Source organism: Opisthocomus hoazin, chromosome 2 (assembly GCF_030867145.1).
Source record: "Opisthocomus hoazin isolate bOpiHoa1 chromosome 2, bOpiHoa1.hap1, whole genome shotgun sequence".
NCBI classification, from domain to species: domain Eukaryota; kingdom Metazoa; phylum Chordata; class Aves; order Opisthocomiformes; family Opisthocomidae; genus Opisthocomus; species Opisthocomus hoazin.
Window position 1 is genome coordinate 12,879,559 of NC_134415.1, and position 23,680 is coordinate 12,903,238.

General features: G+C 38.5%; 1 protein-coding gene across 5 annotated transcripts in view; it reads right to left on the reverse strand.

Annotated features, from left to right (window-relative positions):
- The window catches only part of SMYD3 (SET and MYND domain containing 3), a 426,029-nt gene that overhangs the window by 58,018 nt on the left and 344,331 nt on the right, over positions 1-23,680 (reverse strand). For all 5 annotated transcript variants that reach the window (XM_075412653.1, XM_075412652.1, XM_075412656.1 and 2 more), the window contains one exon: positions 17,533-17,643. In XM_075412653.1, the coding sequence (XP_075268768.1) occupies positions 17,533-17,643 (111 nt within the window). The remainder of the gene's footprint in view (positions 1-17,532; positions 17,644-23,680) is intronic.

The following is a 23,680-nucleotide window of genomic DNA, read 5'->3' on the forward strand; positions in this document are numbered from 1 at the left end:
AGTTTTTCTTAGGTTTTATTTGAAGAACATGTCAGAAGAGCTCAGACACATTCAAATTAGGGCATGACATTTTAAAACATCTCTGATATATTACGCTCTGAAAGCATAAATAACAATTTTCTATTTCTGATTCTATTTAAAAGTGTAGCAACTACTGAACTTACTTTTCTAGTAAACTCAGTAACTTACTGGTTCATACTTGGTCATAAAAGGAAAGCATTAAACACGTAGAAGATATTGCAGATCTTCTGAAGCTCCACTTTCAGTAAGATGAAGAAAAATGTCGGTGAGCAAATGTGATATGTAAGCTGCTATACTGTGGCTAAACTGAGCTTGCGACACGAGTGCTTCAGGGCAAACAGGGTCCGAGGGCCTGCCCCGCAATCGCAGGTGCATGCAGCTACACGCACAGCAAGAGAAAGCACGCTTGAGTGGTTTCCCAAAATATCTGAGATCATGTCTTATAAAAAATTTTCCGGTTTTCTTGTTTCCATCGATAATTTGTGCTCAACTTTGAAGCTACAGTTTTGTGATGGGACTACAGTTTGTAACAGAGGATTGTACAGCTGAAGAAAAGCTTGTACTCCCTGGTAAGCACAGGCTACCGCACAGCAAACTGTAGTACTAGAGTTTGACTCCACACTGGAACCTGGGCCGGATTTATATTTGTATATTGGATGAAGTTTAAACTCAGAATCAAAGACCTCTCATCTCTTACTATGAAGGCTGTGGTTTATAGGAACCTAGATGCTCAGATGAGGATTTCACTCACCTTCACTCTTGTCATTGTATTTTGTTAAGAACTGTGAATATGTGAAACGATCAATGCATAGAACTCTAAAGATTTATATGTGATTTCTGAAGTTTCGAAAGCTCCCCTGCCCTGCCCCAGGAAAAATAATGCCAGCTTCATAAATGCCAGTTCAGCTACCCTTTCCAACCCACATAAGCTAGTCCTCACCAGAAGCTGAGCTGTCAGAAGAGACGACCTTGTGTTTTCTGTCATATAACTCTGAAGACAGTGAATGGGACACATGGCAATTCCAAAGCTACTCTGTCTGCAGACAAAAAAATGGGTTCCCTGTGGGGTTATTGCGAGAGGGGTGAACCTGACTGCTGAACAAATTGAATTCGTACTTTTTATTTTTGAATTCTGAAAGTAAAACAAGACACATTGCAGTTGGGTGCCGTATTGCAGCTATGCAGTGCATTGCTCAGTATCAGGTAGGCTGCATCACCTCACATAATCGATATTAGTTCTTCATGGATTACTGACTCTGGTGTCTGGAAGTGCATAAGAACTGCACAGGTTTGTAGTACTCTAAATTGTACAGGTACTGGAAAATTTAACAGTCATTCACACCACTCATGTTTAAGTGCTCTGCTTAGACATTCAAATCAAGATGAAAGTTTCCCCAGACCTTGTGTACAATTGGTGCAAAAACCCAAGCACCTTCACATGGTAGTATGAATCATCTTCCCTTAACATTACTCAACTTTGTTACAACTTTACAATATCTACTCGGAAATTTAAAAAGAGGCATCAAAAACAACTGTGGGAAATTTATTAAAATGAGATGCTTTTAATAAGGAGAAAACTAAGATCAGCAAGTCCATTTTAAGAAGTCAGTTTAATTTAATAAAATCAAATGGGACTAAGATAAGCTAATCCCAATAACATCTTAGATTTAATTAAGTCTCAAAGTCTAAGGAAGAGAGGAGCTAACAGACCAACAGTTCTCAGTCTCTCCAGTTGCAAGTCCAACATCTGTCAGGCTCACAACTCTGCACACTGAAAATAGTAATTGCATTTTGGTCAGACTCGTACTCCACTGTTCTCCATTTCAATCCCACTTCAGCTATTTCCATGATTTTTTTTCAGGCACACACATTTTTAAACAGCCTTTTCAAAGATCACTGCATCTGTATACTGTATGTTAGAAAGGCAATTTCATAAAATGATTTATATTGATGCGAAATGACATTCCTGTTCCTACTGACTCCCCTGCCTATAGATTCAAGGGTCACATTAGCCTTCTTTGCCAGAGGAGAATGCAATGTTTTCCATTTCAGTTCAGATACCCATGCTGAGATTCATCTGATCAAATGTAGACATTTGGGCTACCCTTCTAGCTTTCATAGAAAAAGAGGCACTCTCAGGATGTAACTTGTATTATCCTAAAGCAGACCTCTATAATATGTCAGATGAACAACAAAGTGCATCCATTTTTCTCCATTTTATCCATAAAGGAAGTCTAGAGTAACTAGCTCAGATGCCGACATTTACACCGTAGCTGTCTGAGATGTGGTGAAATAAATCATAGCTGTAGATCTCCATTTCAGATGTGGAATATGTGTTCTACCTTTGCAGTGGTGGCATATTTTATTTCAAAAGGTCTAATCTACCAAGCAATTACAGTTACTCTGTGTTATTTACCTGTCCTCATAAATGTTTATTATTCTCTCAGTCTCTGTCAACCACAAATTTTACTGGCAATGATTTTGCAATTACTTCCAATTCATTCATCAAAATGCTGGGTACTGTAGAAACAGCGCTATTATGCACACACTCTGAAACTATTTGGTAAGCATTATATATAACTGATGATTACGGGGATTCAATGTTTAAGTGTGTTGTCAGAACAATCTTTGGAGTTTGTATTGGGTTTGCGTGATCAGGTTTTGGTAGCGGAGAGGCTACAGGGGTGGCTTCTGCGAGAAGCTGCAAGAAGCTTCCCCTGTGTCTGATAGAGCCAGTGCCAGCCGGCTCCAAGATGGACCCACCGCTACCCAGGGCTGAGCCATCAGCCATGGTGGTAGCGCCTCTGGGATAATGTAGTTAAGGAGGAGGAGAATAAAAAACTTGCAGCAACAGCAGCAGAGAGAGGAGTGAGACAATGTGAAACGAACAACTGTGCTGACACCCAGGTCAGTGAAGGAGGGGCAGGAGGTGCTCCAGGTGCTGGAGCAGAGATTTTTCCCCTGCAGCCCGTGGAGGTCCACGGTGGAGCAGATCTCCACCTGCAGCCCAGGGAGGACCCCACACTGGAGCAGGTGAATGCCTGAAGGAGGCTGTGAACCCTTGAGGAGCCTGTGCTGGAGCAGGCTGCTGACAGGACCCATAGCCCCATGGAGAGAGAAGCCTACGCTGGAGCAGGTTTGCTGGCAGGGCTTGTGACCCCATGGGGGACCCACACTGGAGCAGCCTGTTCCTGAGGGACTGCACCCCATGGAAGGGACCCATGTTGGAGCAGTTTGTGAAGGACTGTCTTCCGTGGGAGGGACCCCACGCTGGAGCAAGGGCAGAGTGTGAGGAGGAAGGAGCGGCAAAGACGTGTGATCAACTGACTGGAACCCTCATTCCCCATCCCCCTGCGCTGCTCAGCGGGAGGATGTAGAGAAAATCTGGAGTGAAGTTGAGCCCGGGAAGAAGTGAGGGGTGGGGGTAAGGTGTTTAAAGATTTATTTTTTATTTGCCATTATCCTATCCTGATTTAGACTGGTAATAAATTAAACTAGTTTCCCCAAGTTGAGTCTGTTTTGCCCATGATGGTAATTGGTGAGTGATCTCTCTCTGTCCTTATCTCGACCCACAAGCCTTTCATTATATTTTCTCTCCCCTGTCCAGCAGAGAAGGGCAGTGACAGAGCACCTCTGGTGGGCACCTGTCCTCCAGCCAGGGTCAACCCACCACAAGTGTATACATATTTAAAATGTATATGTATAAATTCCTGTGGTAAGAAAAAAGACGGCAAAAAAGCTCAAAGCTTTTGCTAGTCTCGAACATCACAGCCCAGCTGAACTTTTCAAAGATGAATAATGCTCACAGACCAAGTGTCATTATTAAAGTTTTTCTGTTTTACATGCACTCTTTGTGATAAAAACCTAAGCCAATAACATTACAGACAGTATTTCCTCTCTCAAAAAGCAGCATACAAGGATGCTAGGCTACTTAGGAGGAAAGCAAGATAGTCTCGAAGGAGATCTGTCAAAATACAAACAATACACAGGGCTATGCAGCTAAACTTCACCAGCATCTTGCCTGGACGTGGAGACTCTTCAAATTAAAGGCACAAGTACTTACCACTTTGTGAAGTCATTTCAGCTAAGTGTTGGTCATTCTGGTTGCTGACCAAAAAACATTTCCCGTATTTATTTCTAAACTAGGTCCCTTAAATACTCCTATTCTTTTTTGTGAAAAAGGAGTCATAATTACACTAGAGCTACCCTAGTTGCTTTCATTGCCCTTTCTCCATACTGTTTCACAAAATCCTTTGATACACAGAGCTCAGGCCCTTGGTGATGATCGGCACTTTGCAGGCCCGAGACGCCAGTGCCTACTTCCAGTCAAGACAGTGGAAGTTGCGGTTTATTCCATGAGCAACAGGATTGAGTTTCATGTCTGTGACAGCACTGCCTTTACAAACCTCCTAATTTCAGAGTTTAGAGATGACTGCAAAATTCCCATCCTAGCTGCATAGGTTATGAGCTGAAATAAAAATTGATCGGAGCATGGGAAAAGCAATAAATAGAAGTTCACTATTTATCAATTCATAGAAGCCAGAGGATGGGAGGAAGGGAGGAAAAATAAAGTATTTACAGCTCACCATCAGAGAAATAGGACCTTATGCCAGACCACCCAAAAATTCTTGTCACATTTGTAATTCCACTGCAATTTCCAGCATCAGTCCAAAAACACCCTGTGGGTAATTTGGTTACGTGAGGAAGTATACTGTTCAGCCTAATCCCTGGCAGCTATGAGGCTGGTATTTCAAACTGTCTTAAATATTACACATTTGTTAAGGCAATCTCTAAGTCCATCTTACCAAAATAACTGATAGCTATAAAGCGAATCTACTTTATTCCTGAACTCTTCAACCTGTGGAGACAGAGTGCCACTGAGGACATTTTGTGGAGATACGGAGGTATGAAATCCTCAGACTGTTTAGGTATTCACAATGCATAATCCAATCCACATTCATCAGTGCATTGAAATATGTACTTAAGCTTAAATGCATGCATAAATCCCATTAAAGTTTATGTGAATGACTAAATACTTCGCTAAGTAGAGGTGTAGTTATTTTTGTATCAAAGTTCAGTTTATGCTTCAGTGATTCCAAGAATTTGTGCCCATTGAATTACTGGTTCTAACTGAAGATACACTTCGATAAAGTTAGACATTTATTTTGAACACTAATATCAAAACAATTTAACAACTTAATGCATGATATATCACATGATAAAATGGTATCTATAGTAGTTATGCTTTTTAATGTATACTGCAATGTAAAGTAACAATATTTACTGCAGCATACATTTTCTGAAAGAATGGGTATAAAATACAGGGAATTTAGGGTTTAGAAAAGCCCATGCAACATGGTTAAGAACATACACAATTGATCAGTCTACTCTGTACCTTGAAATATTTGACAGATCTCATAAGTGAAAGTGGCAATTCCTAGAGCGCTGATGAAAACTCACCAGCATGTTGCATGGATATTTAGTGTCAACGCTCAAATCCACACTGACCAGTCTCCCCGTTTTTTAAAGTCCTGAATAAAAAAAGTTTGAGTTGATTTTGTACAACTGCAGATCTTCAGAGAGCACAGTATCTGGAGTTTCCTCCTCTGGAATTTTGCCAACAAATTTCATCATCACCTAGCTGAATATTCGTTTCATATAATCAAAGGAGAGGTATGCAAATACCTTTCAAAGATGTTGTACAGATGATGTCATTTCAAGAACTTCTACTTTGGAGAATTATTATTGACTATCCTTTAACTAACACCAGTTTAAACCAGCAGAGGTTCTTCCAGTCTTTAATGGCCACAACCCAGAGAGAGAAAAGGACATTCTCCAAGGTGTCATAATGTCATGGAAACTATTCTAAGACCCTTGAATATTTCTCAGGGCCTTTATTTACTGTTTGAATAGCTATCATGCAGCTGGTTCCTGTTGACTGCCATCGTTACAAGCTTTTACGTGCCTCAGCAATCAATGGTGATTGGCCAAGGTGACTCAAAGCAAGGAGAGGTAGCCCAGATCACGAAACATGTACTGAAAGTTAGACTTCTTGACTCACATGTAAACAACTGTTTATGGGACCTGCTGGAACAACATAACTGGCGATACATAATCTATATTGGATTTCTAATTTTCCCAAACATTTCATGGTACTAGTAATCTATGTTTCTGTCTCCTGATCAGTACTCTCCAGTCAGTCTTTCCCTCATTGCTTAAAAAACATTGTTCTCCTAAAGGATTTTTCCCAGTCAGATGGATGAGTGCCACCCCTCTGAAAGGCATGCTATCTCAACCCCTCCGTTTGAAAAATTCTTTTGCAGGTGAGGGTTTGGGATAGGGGAGAAAAAGTTCATTTTGCACGGATCCCCACCTTCATTAACCACATACAGTGGACTAGCAAAAACTTCACAGTATCTTTCCATCTTATATCAAACGTCTATAGATTCAAACTACTGCATTATTAGGCACTAGCTGGAATCATATGAAAAGCTTTCAAAGCTCAAAAGGAATCTTTTTTGTTCATGGGAATGATGCAAACTTAACTTAAAGTCCTACACCAGAAATATTTTGAGAGTAAAATTTAGTTGTCTAGATACTTTGAAAGGAAGAGCAGAAACTTTAGTTTATATCCAACACTTGTCAGCACTAAGACAAAGATTCATGCATTATTTTTTTTAAGGCAATAAGATGCAGCAACAAATATTTCTTAATGACCATGGTCAGGTAAATCTTGGGCAGAGTTGTGATACACTGTTTTACCATGCTCCCCAACTCAAATCACTGTTTGCAGTGTAGTCAACGGCTTTCGTAAAATTCACTGAGCACTCTTGTGGAAAATAGCAGGATGCCCCGCAACGGGTCAATAAATTACACAGCCCTTTTCTGTAATTCATGTGGCCAGAGTAAATTCAGCCTTTTCAAGCCTGCTGCCTTTTATACAACAAAAAATTTCCTACTCATGTCTAAAAATAGAGATCATAAATGTGAAATTTATAACTACAGCTTTAGTTACTGCATTGTTGTGATATTAATTAAATTATTGGCAAGAAATTGATATGGTACATTCGTTATCATTGCAATTTTGCAATCCAAAGCATTCAGTCTGCAGTTTTACAGTCTCAAAAGTTATAGACTTCACTACTATTCAGATGATCTCATTCTTGCTTTAATAGACCTCAGAGGATATTAGTTAAGGACTGGAACTGATTTAGGCACTGAAGAGCCTGATTTTGTCTTTCTTAAGCAATGGTGCTTCCTATGAATTCAGCTAAAGCCCCAAACTTTGAAGAATTACACTACCAAAAAACAATTAAAATGAAGTCATGATACCTGATGACCTTGCCAGAGTGTCCTAAATCAATCAACCAATTAATCAATCAATCTTTCAAAAAATAAAATTAAAAAAAACATTTGGCTTGCAAAGAGTGTCTAAAAGTTTAGAGGCAGATGACAGGAAAGCCATCTTTCCTCATTTAAATAAGAAGAGGAGAGTGAAAAATGCACTTCCACAGTATGGCATGGGAAATAACATCAATGTGAGTCTTTGTAGTAAGTTTCATACTGAGATGTTCTAAAGAATAATTAATCTTTTTAACATTACTTGTATAACGGGCATTTCTCTATCTGTTTTATGGAGGGAGACATGAAACAAGGCTGTACATTACTTACCAAAGATCACAAAACAAATAGTAGCAAAAGATAACAACCACCAAAATGTACTGCATGTGCAATATATTGTTCACTAAAAAGGTATAATATCTTTAAAATTTTCCCTGTTCCATACATGTACCAATGTACATACATTTATGCATACAATATTGCTTTTTCCTTTAATATCTCTTTTTGTCCAGTGTAGATACAAGTCCACTTCACAAAAAGTAATTGCAGTGAAATGGATCACAGAATACACTGTTCCTTGTAGGAAGTAGACAGACTAAGGACATTGTTTAGTTCATAGATTTAATGATGGGGCAGATTACCAGATTAAAATCTGGACAACTAGATTAATTTTTTTTTTTAGTAAAACAATGATCTTACTTCAGGACTCATTGTGCACAAGTCTGCTTTACAAAACCACTTATTATTCCTCTCCTCTGATTGGAATTATCAGAAAACTAGGACAACAGGCATAGCAATGAAGCTAATCTTTTCTTTTACCATGCATTTACAACAACTGTACATGCAGTACTTCATTCTAGTGATTTCCAGGCATTGAATGGACAGTAACTGATCTCAGAAAAAAGATACTCTAAGAAAGGTAAGATTTATTAGCACAATTTTTCAGCTAAGGAAAATAAAACATAAAGACAACAAACTGCCCAACATCATAAAGAAAGTACACAGTATACTATCAGGATGGCATCAGGAACCAGGATTTTGGAATATGAAGGAAGTACATTCAGAATCGGAAGAGAAAGACACAGGATGCACTGATATGAAGGAGCATCATAGGAACAGCAATTGAAAGAAGTTGTTCTTCCACAACAAAAAAGGTTCCTCTGGACTAGTTTTGGGTAATGTTTTCAACAGGGAATGAGTTTGGCAATGACAAAAGCTTTTGCTGAAATTATTTGAAGATGGCCTATCGTAAAAAAACTTCAGTGAGACAATAAATTTGTGTGCTATTTCAAGTTACTCACAAATTTGTTGATAGTCAAGAGTCCTTTTCCACCTTGTTTTCTGCCTCCATGTCAGTGTGAGTCAGAATGTTTGTATTTACTGTCGCTATTATTTATAAATCTGGCAGTATCAGAATCACAGCTACACTCTTTTACAGGTTTTTAGGCTGTGCAATGTAAAAAGAGTAATCACTCCAAAGGGCTGAAAGTCTAGCAGGGGAGAAAACAGTGAAATGGAGGGAGGAAAATATACAGCATGTCAGCAAAGTTTGAAGTTATAATCAGCCCATATATTGTTGGTTTCCTGGTTTGGGCTTTTAAAGATAAATGGTAAAATTCATTCCTTGTCAGAAAGGGATTTAGCTTACATCCACAGAACTGATGAGAAAAAGGTATTTCCAATCACTTTCTTTTTTTTTCTTTTCTTTTCTTTTTTTTTTTTTTTCCTTTTTTTTTTTTTTTTTTTTTAATTCAAAGCCCCTTAGTTGCAACATAGACTTGGGAAGACAAAGATCCAAGCTCCTACTTCTACTGGATTGGGAGCAGGAATCTAGAGAAAAAGCCTGGTGAACTGTCTGTATCCTGGACTCACCTGAACCTCACCCATGGCCTTAAGCACTGACAGAATCATGGGATCCTCCTACCCCATAGGGAATGCTTGGCACCTAGGATGAAATGTCATTCTTGCTCTGATGCAGGTATTATTTTGTCCAAAGTGGAAGACCTTCAATAGAACAGATTTTTGAACCCAGAAAATTGAATCCCAGACAATCCAGAAAACTCTGCAGTTGAAAGCTGCGACATCTTTTTTTCCTGACTGAAATGGGATTTGAACTAAAATCTACCATATTTCAAGTAAATTACCTAATTCATGGTATTTAAAAAGACTGAACATCCTGCAGAGTAGAAGAAAGTGACTGATAAACAGATCAAGAAAAGGCATCCAAAATCCAGATTATTCCCTCAGGTACTACTGATAGAAACCACCTTGACAGGCTGAAACACACAAGACCTTAGAGCAACTCCAGCGGAAGAGAATTCAGAGATTCAAGATCAGATAAAGCAATGACTGGCTTCAAAATATATTTAGAAAAAATTTGTGAACTAGTCTCCCCAAAGTCACTGCAAGAAAAGGTGTTTGGAAAAGTAGTTGTCTGATCTAGTCTTGTATAAATTTTAAATTACTGCTGTTTCTCTCAGCATATTCTATCTTCTATGTCTGTTTCGGAGTGCTAACCTGGAGTGAGACTTTTCTTATTTCTGTTTACCGTTCAGCAGAGACCAAATAGTGACTGCTATAGGAATGACACCATCTGAAAAAAAAATCAGAACAGTGATAACTACTTCTAATGACGGTCCCGAGGAAGCTGGATGTCTGAAAAGGGGAAACTCTGCTAGCTGGGCACTTAAATGTTCACACTACAGCCTGAAACAGCGATGAGAGCAGATTCCCTCCCCTTGGTAAAAAAGTATTTCTGCTTAAAACATCAGCCAGAAGATTTACATTTCCTCTTACATGGCTGGTTCTCAAAGGAATGAGATTCTGCTCCCCTCCGATGAGCTGGACTCCTGGGAGAGTGCCACACTCCAACTCCTACGTCGGCTCCAAATATGAAATTGTTGGACCAAACTGATACAGGTTTCCTTATTAAGGATCCCCTGAACAAGAAAGGAGTCTGTGTACAGCTCTGAACTCCTGTCTGTTTGTAAGAATAGCAGAATCTTTCCATGGCCTTTGACAATGCAAGTGAGCTCCAGCTGACTGCTGCCAAGTCGTGACCAGAGCACGCTGAGAGTCCTGAAGAAGCTGGGAGAGGTAAGCTGTCATGGAAAAAATGATCACGGTCCATTTGTCACTGTCTGTGGGACTGCCCTTTGATGGAGAAAAGTTACAATGTTGAAAGACAGAAGAATCCTCAGAATTCATGTAAGAAATGCTAAGACGCTGAAGAGATGATGCCTTTGTTAATGAACAAGAGAGCCCAGAAATTAGAAGCAGTTGCCTTGGTTTTTAGTGTTATTTTTGGCACTGGGGGGGGGGGGGGAAAAGCCCTCTGTCCTTGGCTGTTTGGCAATACATCCCAAGAGAGTAAGATCCTCAGAAATGGAACTGCAGAGTGTCAGATTGACTGCTGGATTTCAGGAACCCATCCAGGGTTTACATCACTACCAAATGTCTTGGCAGAAGGAAGGAGCTGTTAATCAGCCAACCACCTATGGAAAGAATCAGCATTGTGTCCCAATGGGCTGCTAATTGCTGCCACTGGCTTTTGTAGGCACTGGCTGTACTAATGTTGGGCTGAAAGGGTGGTGGGTGAAATATGACTGAGCTCTGGCTCAACTTCCCTCTGTAGTTTGCTTCAAAGGCAGTTCTAATGGCAAAACAGTAAAAAGAAAATGAGGAATGAACAGATGATTTCTAAAATGAATGACTGCAAACCCTGTCTTTTGATAAGAAATGGATTAAACCAGCATTTTCTTTGAACAAAGTCCTGATCTTTTTTTTTAAAATACTCTTAGTACCTTGCTACTTAGCAAGTACCTTAGAATCATGACTAGAGATACAGATGCTCCTACTTTACTTTTGCTTTGATCAAGTGATTTTATGTTCAGTTAGCTGTATGAACAGACTTGTTTTCAATGATCCTATTTAAACCTTGCTTCCCAAGCTACATCATTTGAATTAGTTTGGAGATCTCATCTTTCATATTGTACTTGGAAAACTTAGTGAGAATGCAAATGCCTGAAAATAAATAAATATTGGAGAAACTGGGACACAAACTTCTGGAACTTGCCGATTCAGCAATTTAAAAAGGCAATTCTTAACATACAATTTTGTATTTCCTGTGTCCTAAATATATACTCCCTGAGGGAGGGGTAATATTTTTGTACTAACACCAGTACAGTGATCTTAAATGAAGGCTTTACATTCTAATTCAAAACAACAGTCAACAACAATATTTTTCAAGTAACAATGCCTCTGTGATTTAAGCACATGTTCTTCAATGGGATTGCTCTCACCAAACATGAAGATCAAAGGTGAAAACATTGTGTAAATTCTACCCTTGGCCATATTCAACCATCTCTCAGAAACCTCAGTGAGGCAAATCAACCGTGGATATATGCAACACCAACAAATTTGATCAACTTACACAGAGGACCAATTACATCTGATTAAATTTCTAAACTACAGTTGTGTTGTGTCCTAGGGTAGGAGAAGAATTTGATAACTTCTAGTATGTTCAGGAACCTATTCAGTGGTTTTTTATAAAAGAGTTGGTGGGTGTATCGAAGTGCAATACCAGCTAAAGAATTGCAGACGACATTTTTATGTAGATGGCTTGGCTGCTGTTCAGGTGACCTAATTTTGAGAGTCCTTGAGTTGGAAACTGGACTTGTGATGTTCTCTACCAAAACTCAGGTAGCAATATAAGTACTAAGCAAAGCAATAAACTGATTAAAGGAATAACATACTTACTGGCATTATGTTATTATTAGCTTTGGCAACTACCAAATACTGGCCAAATATAAAAAATATTCAGATTCAAACCCATTGCTTTTAACCTTGTGATAAATACAAGCCTTCCAAAACCCAAGCTAGACTAAAACATTAAATCCTGGCTCCAAAGGAGAAAGACAATTCATAACAAAGTGATTCTATAAGCACAATTCTCTCTGAAATCCATGGCTGAAAATGTAAAATGTGAACAATACCCTGGCTCATGACTGTGGAAAAAACTGTTCTCCATTTAAAATGTTTGTCATCAATGTAATCCCATCTTTAATTAGAATTAATGTAACGGGCTTTTATGTGCTGGAATGGTAATATGTTGCCAAGAGTTCAGCTTTTAGGAAGGCACACATTTCCAAATAACTGTAGAGACTGATCTTAAAATGGAGCAAATAACAATGTATAAAGCTGACAGAGATACAATGAACTGAAGACAGCACAGTAGCAATAACTTAGAGTACTTACAGTCAGAAAATATTCTATGAGTGACTTTTAGAAAGACTTTTTTTCCACCTTTTTTAGTTACTGATTTTTTTTTCCAACCTGGGCCAAAATCAATTTAAAATATTGTTTATATTTGCAGCTACTGCCATTTAATTTGGCAGTAACTGTACTGCAAGAAGGGTCACCTCAATCTTATCTTAACTGGTTTATGCTGATGTGTTAGCACTTGTTACTCTTCTCTTGTCAAATCGGCAGCCAGGCTGCTTGACCAGTTGCTAAAAGAGACTGCATTATGGTATGACCTCTCAGAATCAAAACACAGCCGACATTGAGGTCCAGGCACTAAAAATGATCTGAGATCCACAGGTCCAGCTAGTTGCCACTGTCTGTCCTCATATTTTCTCATCCTTCAAGACAGCTATGCGCCCAGATTATTGCATGGCTGTGCCCACAGTTGGAGAGGCAGATGAAAAACTACTAATGTATAGCAAGCAGAGATTCACTTTGAAGTCCTTTCATCAGCAATGACCAGTGAGGAATGTTTGCTCCCATGATGTGCAATGCAATTGTGACTGTGCAGCCATGGACCTCTCCAGCTGGTCTAGGGCTGTGTCTGCTCCCACCGAGTGTGCCAGTGTGCATCAGCTGAAGCTGATGCCCAACTTCAACAACTTCAGCTTCAACAGGGTCCTTGTGGTTGGGCTGCAGCATAAGTATACCAGGAAATCCAGCTTTTGTCATATTACAGTCTCAGATCTAGACAACTGTGCAAGTGAACTGTGTATACTTAGGGAGTGGTTAGAGAAGATTCTTACGCTGTATGAAGTTGCCATATTTAGCTAAAAAGACCAAGTGACTGTGAATTTTAAAGTCATTGCTGGTGTCGGAGTGAATTTTGCTGTTTTATATAGCTGTGGCATGAAATATTACAGTAAATGGAAATAAAGAATATTTCTTCACAGATTAGTTGCCTCTTAAATCATAGTTCATCAGAGACCTGAAATATTAGAAAAAGTCCACACAGAATGATATATCCTAAAATGGCAAAAGAGCACTTTGACACACTACTCTTGTTTGTATGCATAGCTAAACTGTGTGATTGTAGTGTGATGTAACCTCTACTCAAGTTTAATCAATTTTAGCACAAATAACAGTGAAGAAGCAGTGACACTGGCTGTAAGATATATTTCTCTACAGCAGCAGCCAGAGGCAAATGCTTGAAGTGATCTGCATAAACAGCTTCTACCGACAATCTGGATGCTGTTTGCTGAAATCTACAGAGTTGCAACTGCACTCTGCTATCCATCTCAGCTAGCACAGAAACATACTCATGCGATTCTTGATTTTATGTTTATGTACACTTCATGGAGCAGCATAATACATCTCACCCAACTTTATCTGTCTAAAGTGTGGGTATTTACTTGAAGGAATTCTTTCAATGTCTTTTATCCATTCCAGTTTTCATAGATCTCTACTTCAAGACAGTATGAATGAACTGCTTGTCTTTTCTTTGGGTATGGAGGGAGGCTAAAAACTGGCTTAGATTAGATGTCTAGCCAAAGTTAGCAGAAATCAGTAGCGTTGTGTAGGCTAAATCTGTTGTTTGCTCACGTAGATGTCTCTGAGGTTAAATACGACCTTTTGTTTGTTTGTTTTACAGCACTAACATACCACATGGCAATGGTAACTGCACAAAGCACATAACTAAATTTCAACTAACCCTCAAACCATTCCACTTCAAGGAATTATTCTCATTAAAAACCCAGCAGTTAAAGCTAAAAGACCTTAGAAAATGTGGCATCTTTCTTTATTATCCTTGGGACATCAGAATACCCAGCAAAAGTACAGATTGCCATCTTCATGCTGCATTTGGGGAAACAGAGCAAAACAGAGCTTCACAGAACATTCACAAAAATGGTCCCCAATTTAGACAGACTGGTCTGGTTTCTAGTAAAAAATCTTTTTAGCTCCAATTGAAATGGTAGCTTCTCACTAATTATGAAAAATACGGGCAAAGGTTGCTTTTGAATAAAATGAATTATCCAAGGTCACTTACAAAGTCAGTAACTGACTTGAGAACAGAAACTTGATACCATCTCCCATCTTCACTTGAGCACATAAGACTAAATGAACAAGCCTTTAGAGAATATAGCAGGAGACATGAACTTCATTGAAAGAAATTTGCAAAGTATTTTTATAAATATGAATAAATAAGCATACATGCAACTGCAGTACTAATACATATAAGGTTTATATGCCCTTCATATAAACTGTAATGTATACTTCCCACCGGATTCTCATTATCACTTTTAAAAGATTACAAAAGATATAGAACAAAAGCTACAATGGAAATGACATAGTTTTACTGCAAATTGATGTGTGCTTCTCAGGAGTGATTCCTCTGCTTTCACTGGTCTCTAGTATGTGCTCAGCAGCTGTCAGGCACACTCAGCAAGTCTGGAACTTGGGAGTAACAAGAAGCTATGATCTCTGTAAGTGTTTTTTCGAAAAAGGATTCTAGCTTTTCTGATGAGATGACTACAACTGAAAAAATCCCCAACACTCAAAAATTTACTTGAAGGCATAAAGCATTTCTTAGCCAAACTGGAATTCGCATTTTTACTTATAAAAAAGGCTTATGTGATGGATTGCTGTTGACTAAGGCATCGTATTTGCAAAGCAATGCTGTAACATGTGAATTTACTGTTAGCTGATTATATTTATTGAATCTGCCACCCTTGATGACCCAAAGTTGCAGCCATTGCCTATTCTGCTGACGAAGACTTTGCCTTCTAAAATTTTTCCAAGATCTCTCAGAAATTTGTGTCAGTATCAGGGGTATTTCAGCAGGCATATTATTGAATAATTTTGCCAACTGGTGACTTTTAAGCATCTAAACCTAGCCATTCTGTCATTTAAAAAAACAGAATTTCCGAAAATAATATCTCCCACTGTAGCTGTGGTACTACATGTCTCTAAGCTTACCAACAGTGGCTGAGATCAACAGGGGGGGAAAAAATATCTATGTTTCCAAGTTAGTCATGTAAACAGTTGTATTCATAAAATCTCTGTCCCAGAGAAATGAAATCCAGTACCATGATGTCTACTGCAGACTGTATCTAATCATCCTAGACTGAAGCTGAGGATAAAGATTTCTTCTGCATAGACATCAACAGACAAAGTTGACATGAGGTTCCTAGCCCTTCACAGACCTCTTTATATGGTAACAATTAGGAAACAACAGAATTTTAGAATGCAGTCACTAAAAGCTTTCCAAACATTTTGCAATATCATCCCCACAAAGAATTTTGCCAATGGGCAAAAAAGATCTATAGAAGATGAACTAAAACCACAGTTAAAAATTTCAAAGAGAAAAAATCATTAATTATTTTTCACCTGTGTATAAGACTATTGTTTTCTTCAATATATGCACATATAATTTCACCACAATATCTTTTGATGTTGTATGTTGACTCTTAGAGTGAAGAGTACTCCAGCCTGTGGATCTTGTTTCTTAAAATATACCACATGCTGAATGATCTTTACACTTCTTGTCTACCCTTTCACAAACTATTAAGCGATCCTTAACGACTCTTTAGCCTGCTTATTTTTCTTAATCATCACTGCATCTGTGGGGATGCCATGGCCCCAAACTAATCTAAGATTCCATGGTACTTGAGTGAGTATCTTTAAAAGACAGACAAAAAGAGGTTTTCGCTTCCCTTCACTGCCTCTGAAGAGCATTACAGCAATCTTTCTCAGACACAGAATGCCAGCAACTTCTGCACATGGACAGGAAGTAATCCAGCATTATGTCATAAGCCTGAAACTTTTTCTGATCTCTTTTTTGAGCGGCTTACTGATGAATCAAAGGATACACTATGTATTCAATGGGTGAACCTTGGCTTGAACAAAACTACACACACACACACATCCATCCAACCCAACACAGAGTTTAAACTTAAAAGGTGTCTTTTTTTTCTTTTTTGCAGTACAGCAATTATTTCATGAATCATATCATGCTCATTGGAATCACATTTTCTTCAACACCTTTCTTACCATCTCTGATCTACTGGGAACACATTTACTTATGGCATGCGGCTCACCTAAAATGGGCATTTGTTAAAAAAAGAACAAGTGTACATGTAACTACAGAGACAAAATGCACAAACTGCTATAAAGCCAGCCTTGTTTTGCACATTCCATTTGATCTCTCATCAGGCTTGGAGACAAAATTATTCTGTCCAGGTTGTATAAATATGAAGCAACCCAAAATATAATTAAACCAGCCTAGGCTGAACCCTAGTAAAAGGTCATGCTGAATAAAATTTTAGCTACTACATCTACTGACCTGCTACACCAAGAGCTTGTGAAAGAGAGCATAAAAGCTACAAACAGTCATCCAAGGAGGTTCACCACTCTCTCTAGCAACTACTGAATATGCCTGGTAGTTCTTTAAAATTATTGATGCAGGTGTTTGTGAGAATTAATTTAACATTGTTATGAGGATAAGCATAGCCTCCTTGTAGCATCAGACAAGCGGTTTCCGTTAAAGTTCCAAGATTACTTTTTCAAATTGGAAAAAAAAAATCCTTTCCTTTCAGCTTAAAGTCATGTTAACCCTCATGTTCAGCGGTCCTTGCATCTCAAAATGATCTGAACCACATCTTGGAACTGAAAGTGGTTCCTAGCCTTATGAACAATGTGCATTTTGACAAGAAATTCTTCTTATGTTGTCAACATTTCCTGCTTTTCTTTCCTTCATGGTTGTCTTTCATAGCAACATAAAGAGCACTGAGGTCAGAGGTCATTTTCTTCTCTATTCTGGCCATTCAATTAGCAGCAAAAGATAAATATTACATAAAGGAGGGGAAGCTGCTGACAGACCTTGGAAAATACTGTTTCATTGGCAAGGGAGTTCTTCACTTAACTCACCTTTTCTTGATTCTGGCAGAGAAGACAGTCACATTCAAAGCAATACTGGCGCATCAGCTGCTTTTGGCGTTCGCTGGTGGGCATCAGTGATTCAATATAGCTGATGGTGAGCTGTTTAAAGGACATACAAAACTGGAGATGATATATTTTACAAAAATTCCATATTTAGTGTACGTTTAGCTAAGGTAACATTTTTGGATACAACATTTTTTCAGCATGAAATAAAATTTTATCTTAACAGATGATTTCCTAAAAGAAATAAACAACTTCTACAAAGGGTGAAAAAAAAAGGCCAAAAATAATTTCCATGGAGGAACACTTCTTCACAGTTCTAGATCAATATTGTTTGAAATTATTAATACTGAAAAAAATATCACTAATTCATCACTATTTCAGCTTTTCATCCTAATTTGGAGGGGAAAAAAAAAAAAAGGAAACTGGAAAAAGAAAAAAAAAGGAAAAAGAAGCTCGATATCTGAATTCCCTGTGTATGAAATCTCATTTTCTGTCTAGTTTCAAAGCTTAAGTGTGTATTTAGCATTGGTGTTACATAACAACCAACTATCTCTAAACATCTTGTCTCAGGGATGTCCCTACTTTCTTGCAAATATATGTTTGAGCCTGAGGAAAGCTCCTCTTCTATCATACCCACCTTCAGTATGTCTGTGATGTTTCCTTTGTGACCAAAGAAGCACAGAACATTGCAGTCAAAGATGCTGAAACTATTACTAGAAAATTTATTAAAATGGTAAAAGAAAATGCTTACTTTTGTGCCATTTTCTACTCCTTATGCTGTACAGAGTGAATTCCAACGAACTACAGAGAAGCCTGTAGTTTGTTCACTTTGATGGCTGCCAGAAGGAATTTTACAGGGCTAAACATTTGTAGACTTCTTCAACTGTTTAAAGTGCACAAGCACAGACTGATGATAAGGGAAATAATATAAAAAAATACCAGCCCAGCTCAGACCAGCATTCAGTCATACACGATACTGAGAGATTACACTACACGCCCAACACACTTTGAAACACTCCAGAGAGGTCAGAGCTAAAAAAATCAGGTCACATTATCTCATCCTAAGCCTAGACACTTCAACTAATTGGGAGAATTTTCACATGGTTCTCAGTTAAATCATGAGAGTCCACTCAAAGAAATTACAGGAAAACCCGACCAATTTGTAGTAACGACTATGAAATCCATTGTCAGAACCCACATTGTGCGAATTAGTGAGCATTTTAACTATATGAGCAATTAACGAGCAACTAAAACAATGCCTGCATTTTTTATCTGTTATTACAGTGTAATTTGATTACATATTGGAGGAAGATTGTATTAAAAGAAGATTACTGAGATGGCAAAGTCAAGCATTTAAAATGATCATAAGAGAAAGCCTATGGAAAAAAATAAATATGGTTTCATAATTGAAGATTAATAGCATAATTAATGAAAGAGACAAATCAAAGTTTCACAGATAATCAAAAGTTAGAAAGTGTGAAAACTTTGTTAGGTTTTGCATTCTGTGTAATGTTTTGTTATAACTTTGTCCCAGTTCGTTCATGTTTGAGCTGAGAGGTGATCAGTTTCACCAGCGTTGGTTTAGAGCAGAACAGTCTGTACTAATCATTTGCACAGAAGCTGTAGGCTTCCCTCTGAGATATCTGCGGGGAATGCAAGCTTGGTCTCTTCTGCCCTATGGTCTCCAATCTGTCCCTCTTCTCATTTGGTCTCTTCTCCGCCCCTGGACATGAGTATCATTTTCCAGTCTTACTCTCCATACCTGGTTATCTAAACTTGGTTTCCAGTTCTAGCTCCTTACACAGGCATTTTTGGTACAATGGGCCGATTTCGTCATCCTGCCAGTTCAAGATCTGCCCTTCTGCCTCCCTTACGTGCCTCATCTGACACCTTTTCCCCATATTTGATCACCAACACTCTTAATCTCCCACGTTAACAGTCCTTGTTGCTCTACTCCAGTTTCTCTATCATCTTCAGTGACTTCACCAATTTTGTCCTTGTTTCTTTCTCCAGCTGGTCCTACTCCGCATCCTCCCTGGTGTCAGAAAGATCTGTCTCCCTTCCTTCCTACAAAGCAGTTTCCAGTCAAGCTGTAGTCCTAACCTCATCCTCCAGCCATTTTAAGCCCAGTTTCTCCCATCACAAACCTCTGATCTTCCTGTATCCTTGCAACTCACAAGAGTTTTCTGTCAAAATCATTCTGCACACTGGCTTGTTCCCGCTTAGCTTCTGCACAAATATCACTGGTCTTGCTGGGCTTTAGGTTCAGGTGGCATCCAGCATTAAAAGGGATTTAACCAATTACAGGCACAGTGCAAGACAGTAGGAGTCTTCTGAGAAAATCATTTATGTGAATCTATTCTTTGCCAAAATAATTAAGATAAAGGTTTAAACCCTGTTATTACTGTTGAATCCATCATTAGTCAGGGTTCAGTTCTAATACTGCAAATCAGACCCATAGCCAACATCACAGAATCACAGAATGGTAGGGGTTGGAAGGGACCTCTGTGGGTCATCTAGTCCAACCCCCCTGCCGAAGCAGGGTCACCTACAGTAGGCTGCAGAGGACCTTGTCCAGGCGGGTCTTGAATATCTCCAGAGAAGGAGCCTCCACAACCTCCCTGGGCAATTAAACATGCTTTATGTATCTTCAGCCTACAGGTTTCACCAGGCTTCATCTCTTTCTTTTCATTTTTGCCTTTTTTTTTTTTCTTCTTTTGCATTCATGCTGCAGAGACCTTGGAAGTAAGAACAAGTTTGAAACCAGTAATTTCTTTTTCACAGGTTACCAAACAGTTGTGGATGTGAACAGTCACGTAACAACCTGCTCTGGATTAGAGCATATGACTGGGCAGAAGGAGGAGGACAAGAGGCTTCGTCACACTGATACCTCCTGTTACCATTTTAACATCTTAGCGTTTCTCTTCCTGTCAGAGGTCCAAGTCCAAATTCCCAGTCCCGCCAGCAGAAATCCGTAAGTGAAAAAATGTTTGTAGCTGGCAGACTGAGTGGGAAAATGTAATTAGAATATTTAGAAACATGACCAACCTAATGGTGACTAAGTCTATACTAATCATTTAATCGTTTAAACATAAAAATTCTGTATTCAAGTCTCTCTCCTACACTTGTTTTCATTTTGGATCCCTTCATTAGACGCAAGTCTCAGTTAACTTGCACACATTTAGGAAATATGCCCATTTATCAAAGGCTGCCTTAATGGTATTTTCATGTGGGATATATGGTATTAATTAAAACATTATTTCAGCTGACCAAAGCTTGCCTCTTTATTGCATCGCTTATAAAGAATGCGGTAAATCTTTTCCCCTGAACTGGAGAATATATAATAAATAACATTTATGAAGGCAGGGAATTATTTAGCAGCCGTGAGACTTCTTGACTCTCCAGACTTTCTCCTTAGAAATGTAGCACTGTCGGAGCCCTGCTTCTTGCTTTGACACAGCAATTCTTTAACCATGGTTATAGTGGTTAGTTTCTCATGTTCCTCATCTGCCAAATGAGATGGACACAATTTTCCAGTACTGTCACACTGCAGTGGACTCAATTTACTTTTTTTGTAACAAAATTTCTAGACAGAGGACTCTGTAGAAACTTAAAATCAATTATTTTAATGCAAATGGCAGGGGAAAAAAAGTGAGTTCTCTTGGTTTTGCTATCATGGGTCTTAGAGAAGGTTGTGTACAAAAATCTGTTCCCAAGACTGAGTTATATAAGCGATGAACAGTCTGTGCTCTTTCTGTTTTAGCATATAGGATCAAAATGCCTTCTAACTCAAGGAAAAATTTGATTTTAAAAAATGTGACAAAATGTTATGTGTCAAACATACAGAGGTATGAAACTTCTCATACGATTACGATAACAGAAATATTACATGTCTTGGTTGAAATCTGTTAGGAAGATAGATTTCATTGCTGGTCATCTGAAATGCTGATCTGTACTTAGTATTAATTTTAAAAATTAGTTGCTCTGTAGGAGTATGGTCTGTTCTGTGACTTTCTGCAGAAAGACACAAATGTGGTCTAACTGAACTCTGAGGTTGATGAGAAGCCATGCACTCATTTCGCAGCAGACCTGGACCTCAGTGAATACATCCTGTCTCTCGGCTGGACTAACTGATTTGAGCTATGCACTGATCTAACCACAGCTACACAACTTCTGACTGGAGAATCGGTAAAACGAGCTCATGTCTGCCTGCAAAACACTAAGTAGACACAGTAATTAACAAAAAGTCAACAGAAATTATAGCACACATCTTGATGCTGTTTAGAATGTTACTTAAGGGTAGGGAAATGATGAAGATCTCTTCAGAGCAGGCTGCTTGTCTTTTTGAGAAAGTAAATTAGCTGATAAGCTACCTTATCATTGAAGCAGCCCTGGTGATCTCTAGGTATATAATTTTTGCTTTATTTTAATCCTTCCCCATATCTTCCCTTTCTTTGCAATATTTAAATTTCATTTTTGCAAAGAAATAAGTGCAAGAAAAGGAAATCTTTATATACTGTCAAAATAACATCACCTATAGTTACAAAAGCTGTGATAGTCAGCACCACAACTAACGTTTTCTTGAAGAGCAAAAAAGGTGTTATAATTAGTTTGAGCTGCTGGAAGCAAATCTCAGAAAGTCCTGTAGTCTAAAGTAGGGACATATAGAACAAAATCCCCACAAAAATCTATTATTTCTTTCTTCCTGCTGTTAGATTCAATTACGCTTAAAAACCTGGTACAGAACAGAGTCTACAGAGTGTTAGGAGATCCTTTTCAGCCACCTCAACCCCCAAGCTATGCATGGAGATTACTAGTTGCTCCCAAGCCTTGTCTTCCTTTCACTTCTTTTGCCCTCTCCTCTGCTCCCCAGCTGTTTCATTCCCTTTATGCCAGTTTCAGGACAGAAAACACTTAAAATTTAGTGACCATTACCAGCTGATCAAGCACTAGAATTTGGAGTATTAGCATAGACCCATGCTGCCTTATATGAATTATAACAGAGTCAGAGAAAGGATGGGGAAGGAAAAAAAGATACCAAGCTTGAAGGAAGTTTCCTATGAGAACCAAATTCTCACTTTAAAAATTCTACATTTAATGAGGATTATAAATGTCATTTAAACAGACAAGTAAGCTACATAATGATAGAAATCAAAGCTGTTATTTTGAACATCAACTAAAGTATTCACTGGCAAAAGCCAATGGCAATGTAGTGTGTTTTTGTTTAAAATGGTAATTTTCTGCCCTCAAAGAGTATGTAATTCCATAGCACCACATTAGAATAAAACCCAAATAATATACCTAAAAATAAATCTGAACTTTCAGTTTCTGCAGGAAAATTTCAAGACCAGACACTTCTCCATCTTTCCAACGCAGTATTTTATTATGATTCCTGCAATACACTTTGTTTTCTTAAAGCTTCAACTTGGGAAACCATGCAATTATACATAAATCCCTTCTTTCAATGCCTACAAAACAGTAACATTCATGACTCATGATTTCTTAGTGCTTCAGGACTGGCAACACTGTCTTTGCCACAAAAAAAGGCCCAGATGGCTAGAATTTTTGCGTATGATTTTAGGAGTGATTAGTTTTCCAAATATAGAGCACCACCAAATTTAGCACGTTCATTCTATAAGGATTCGGGCAAACATTTTCTGTCTCAGGAGTCCTAATTTTCTACTGCCTGTGATACATTTTGGCCTTAGGATTTAAAAAAATTTCAAAGCCCAAATCAAAATTCAATTAAAAACCACTAAATGCCACATTCCTGTCTGTAATAAACATGCAAAGCCAACAAAATCTGCCTAGACATGAGACTGAAACAACTTCTATCGGAACATAAAAACTTTTTGAGGTTCTCATAATCTTGTATGCTTTTTACCACTGACTCGATAAATATAATTACTGTGCACGGCATGAGCACTCTGAAGTGTGGTTGGGGCACAAATGTTATTCCTCAAAAATCTGCATCACACTGCAGCAGCTACATCCAATGTAATAAGACCTCTTCCTCTTGTTTACAACCAAAATCAGGTCCACTGGTACCTCTCTCTTTATAGAATTGTGAGCTGACCATAATGGCCAGTCACCTCAACTCCCCATGTCTCTGTTTTCCCTGTGATTACAGGTG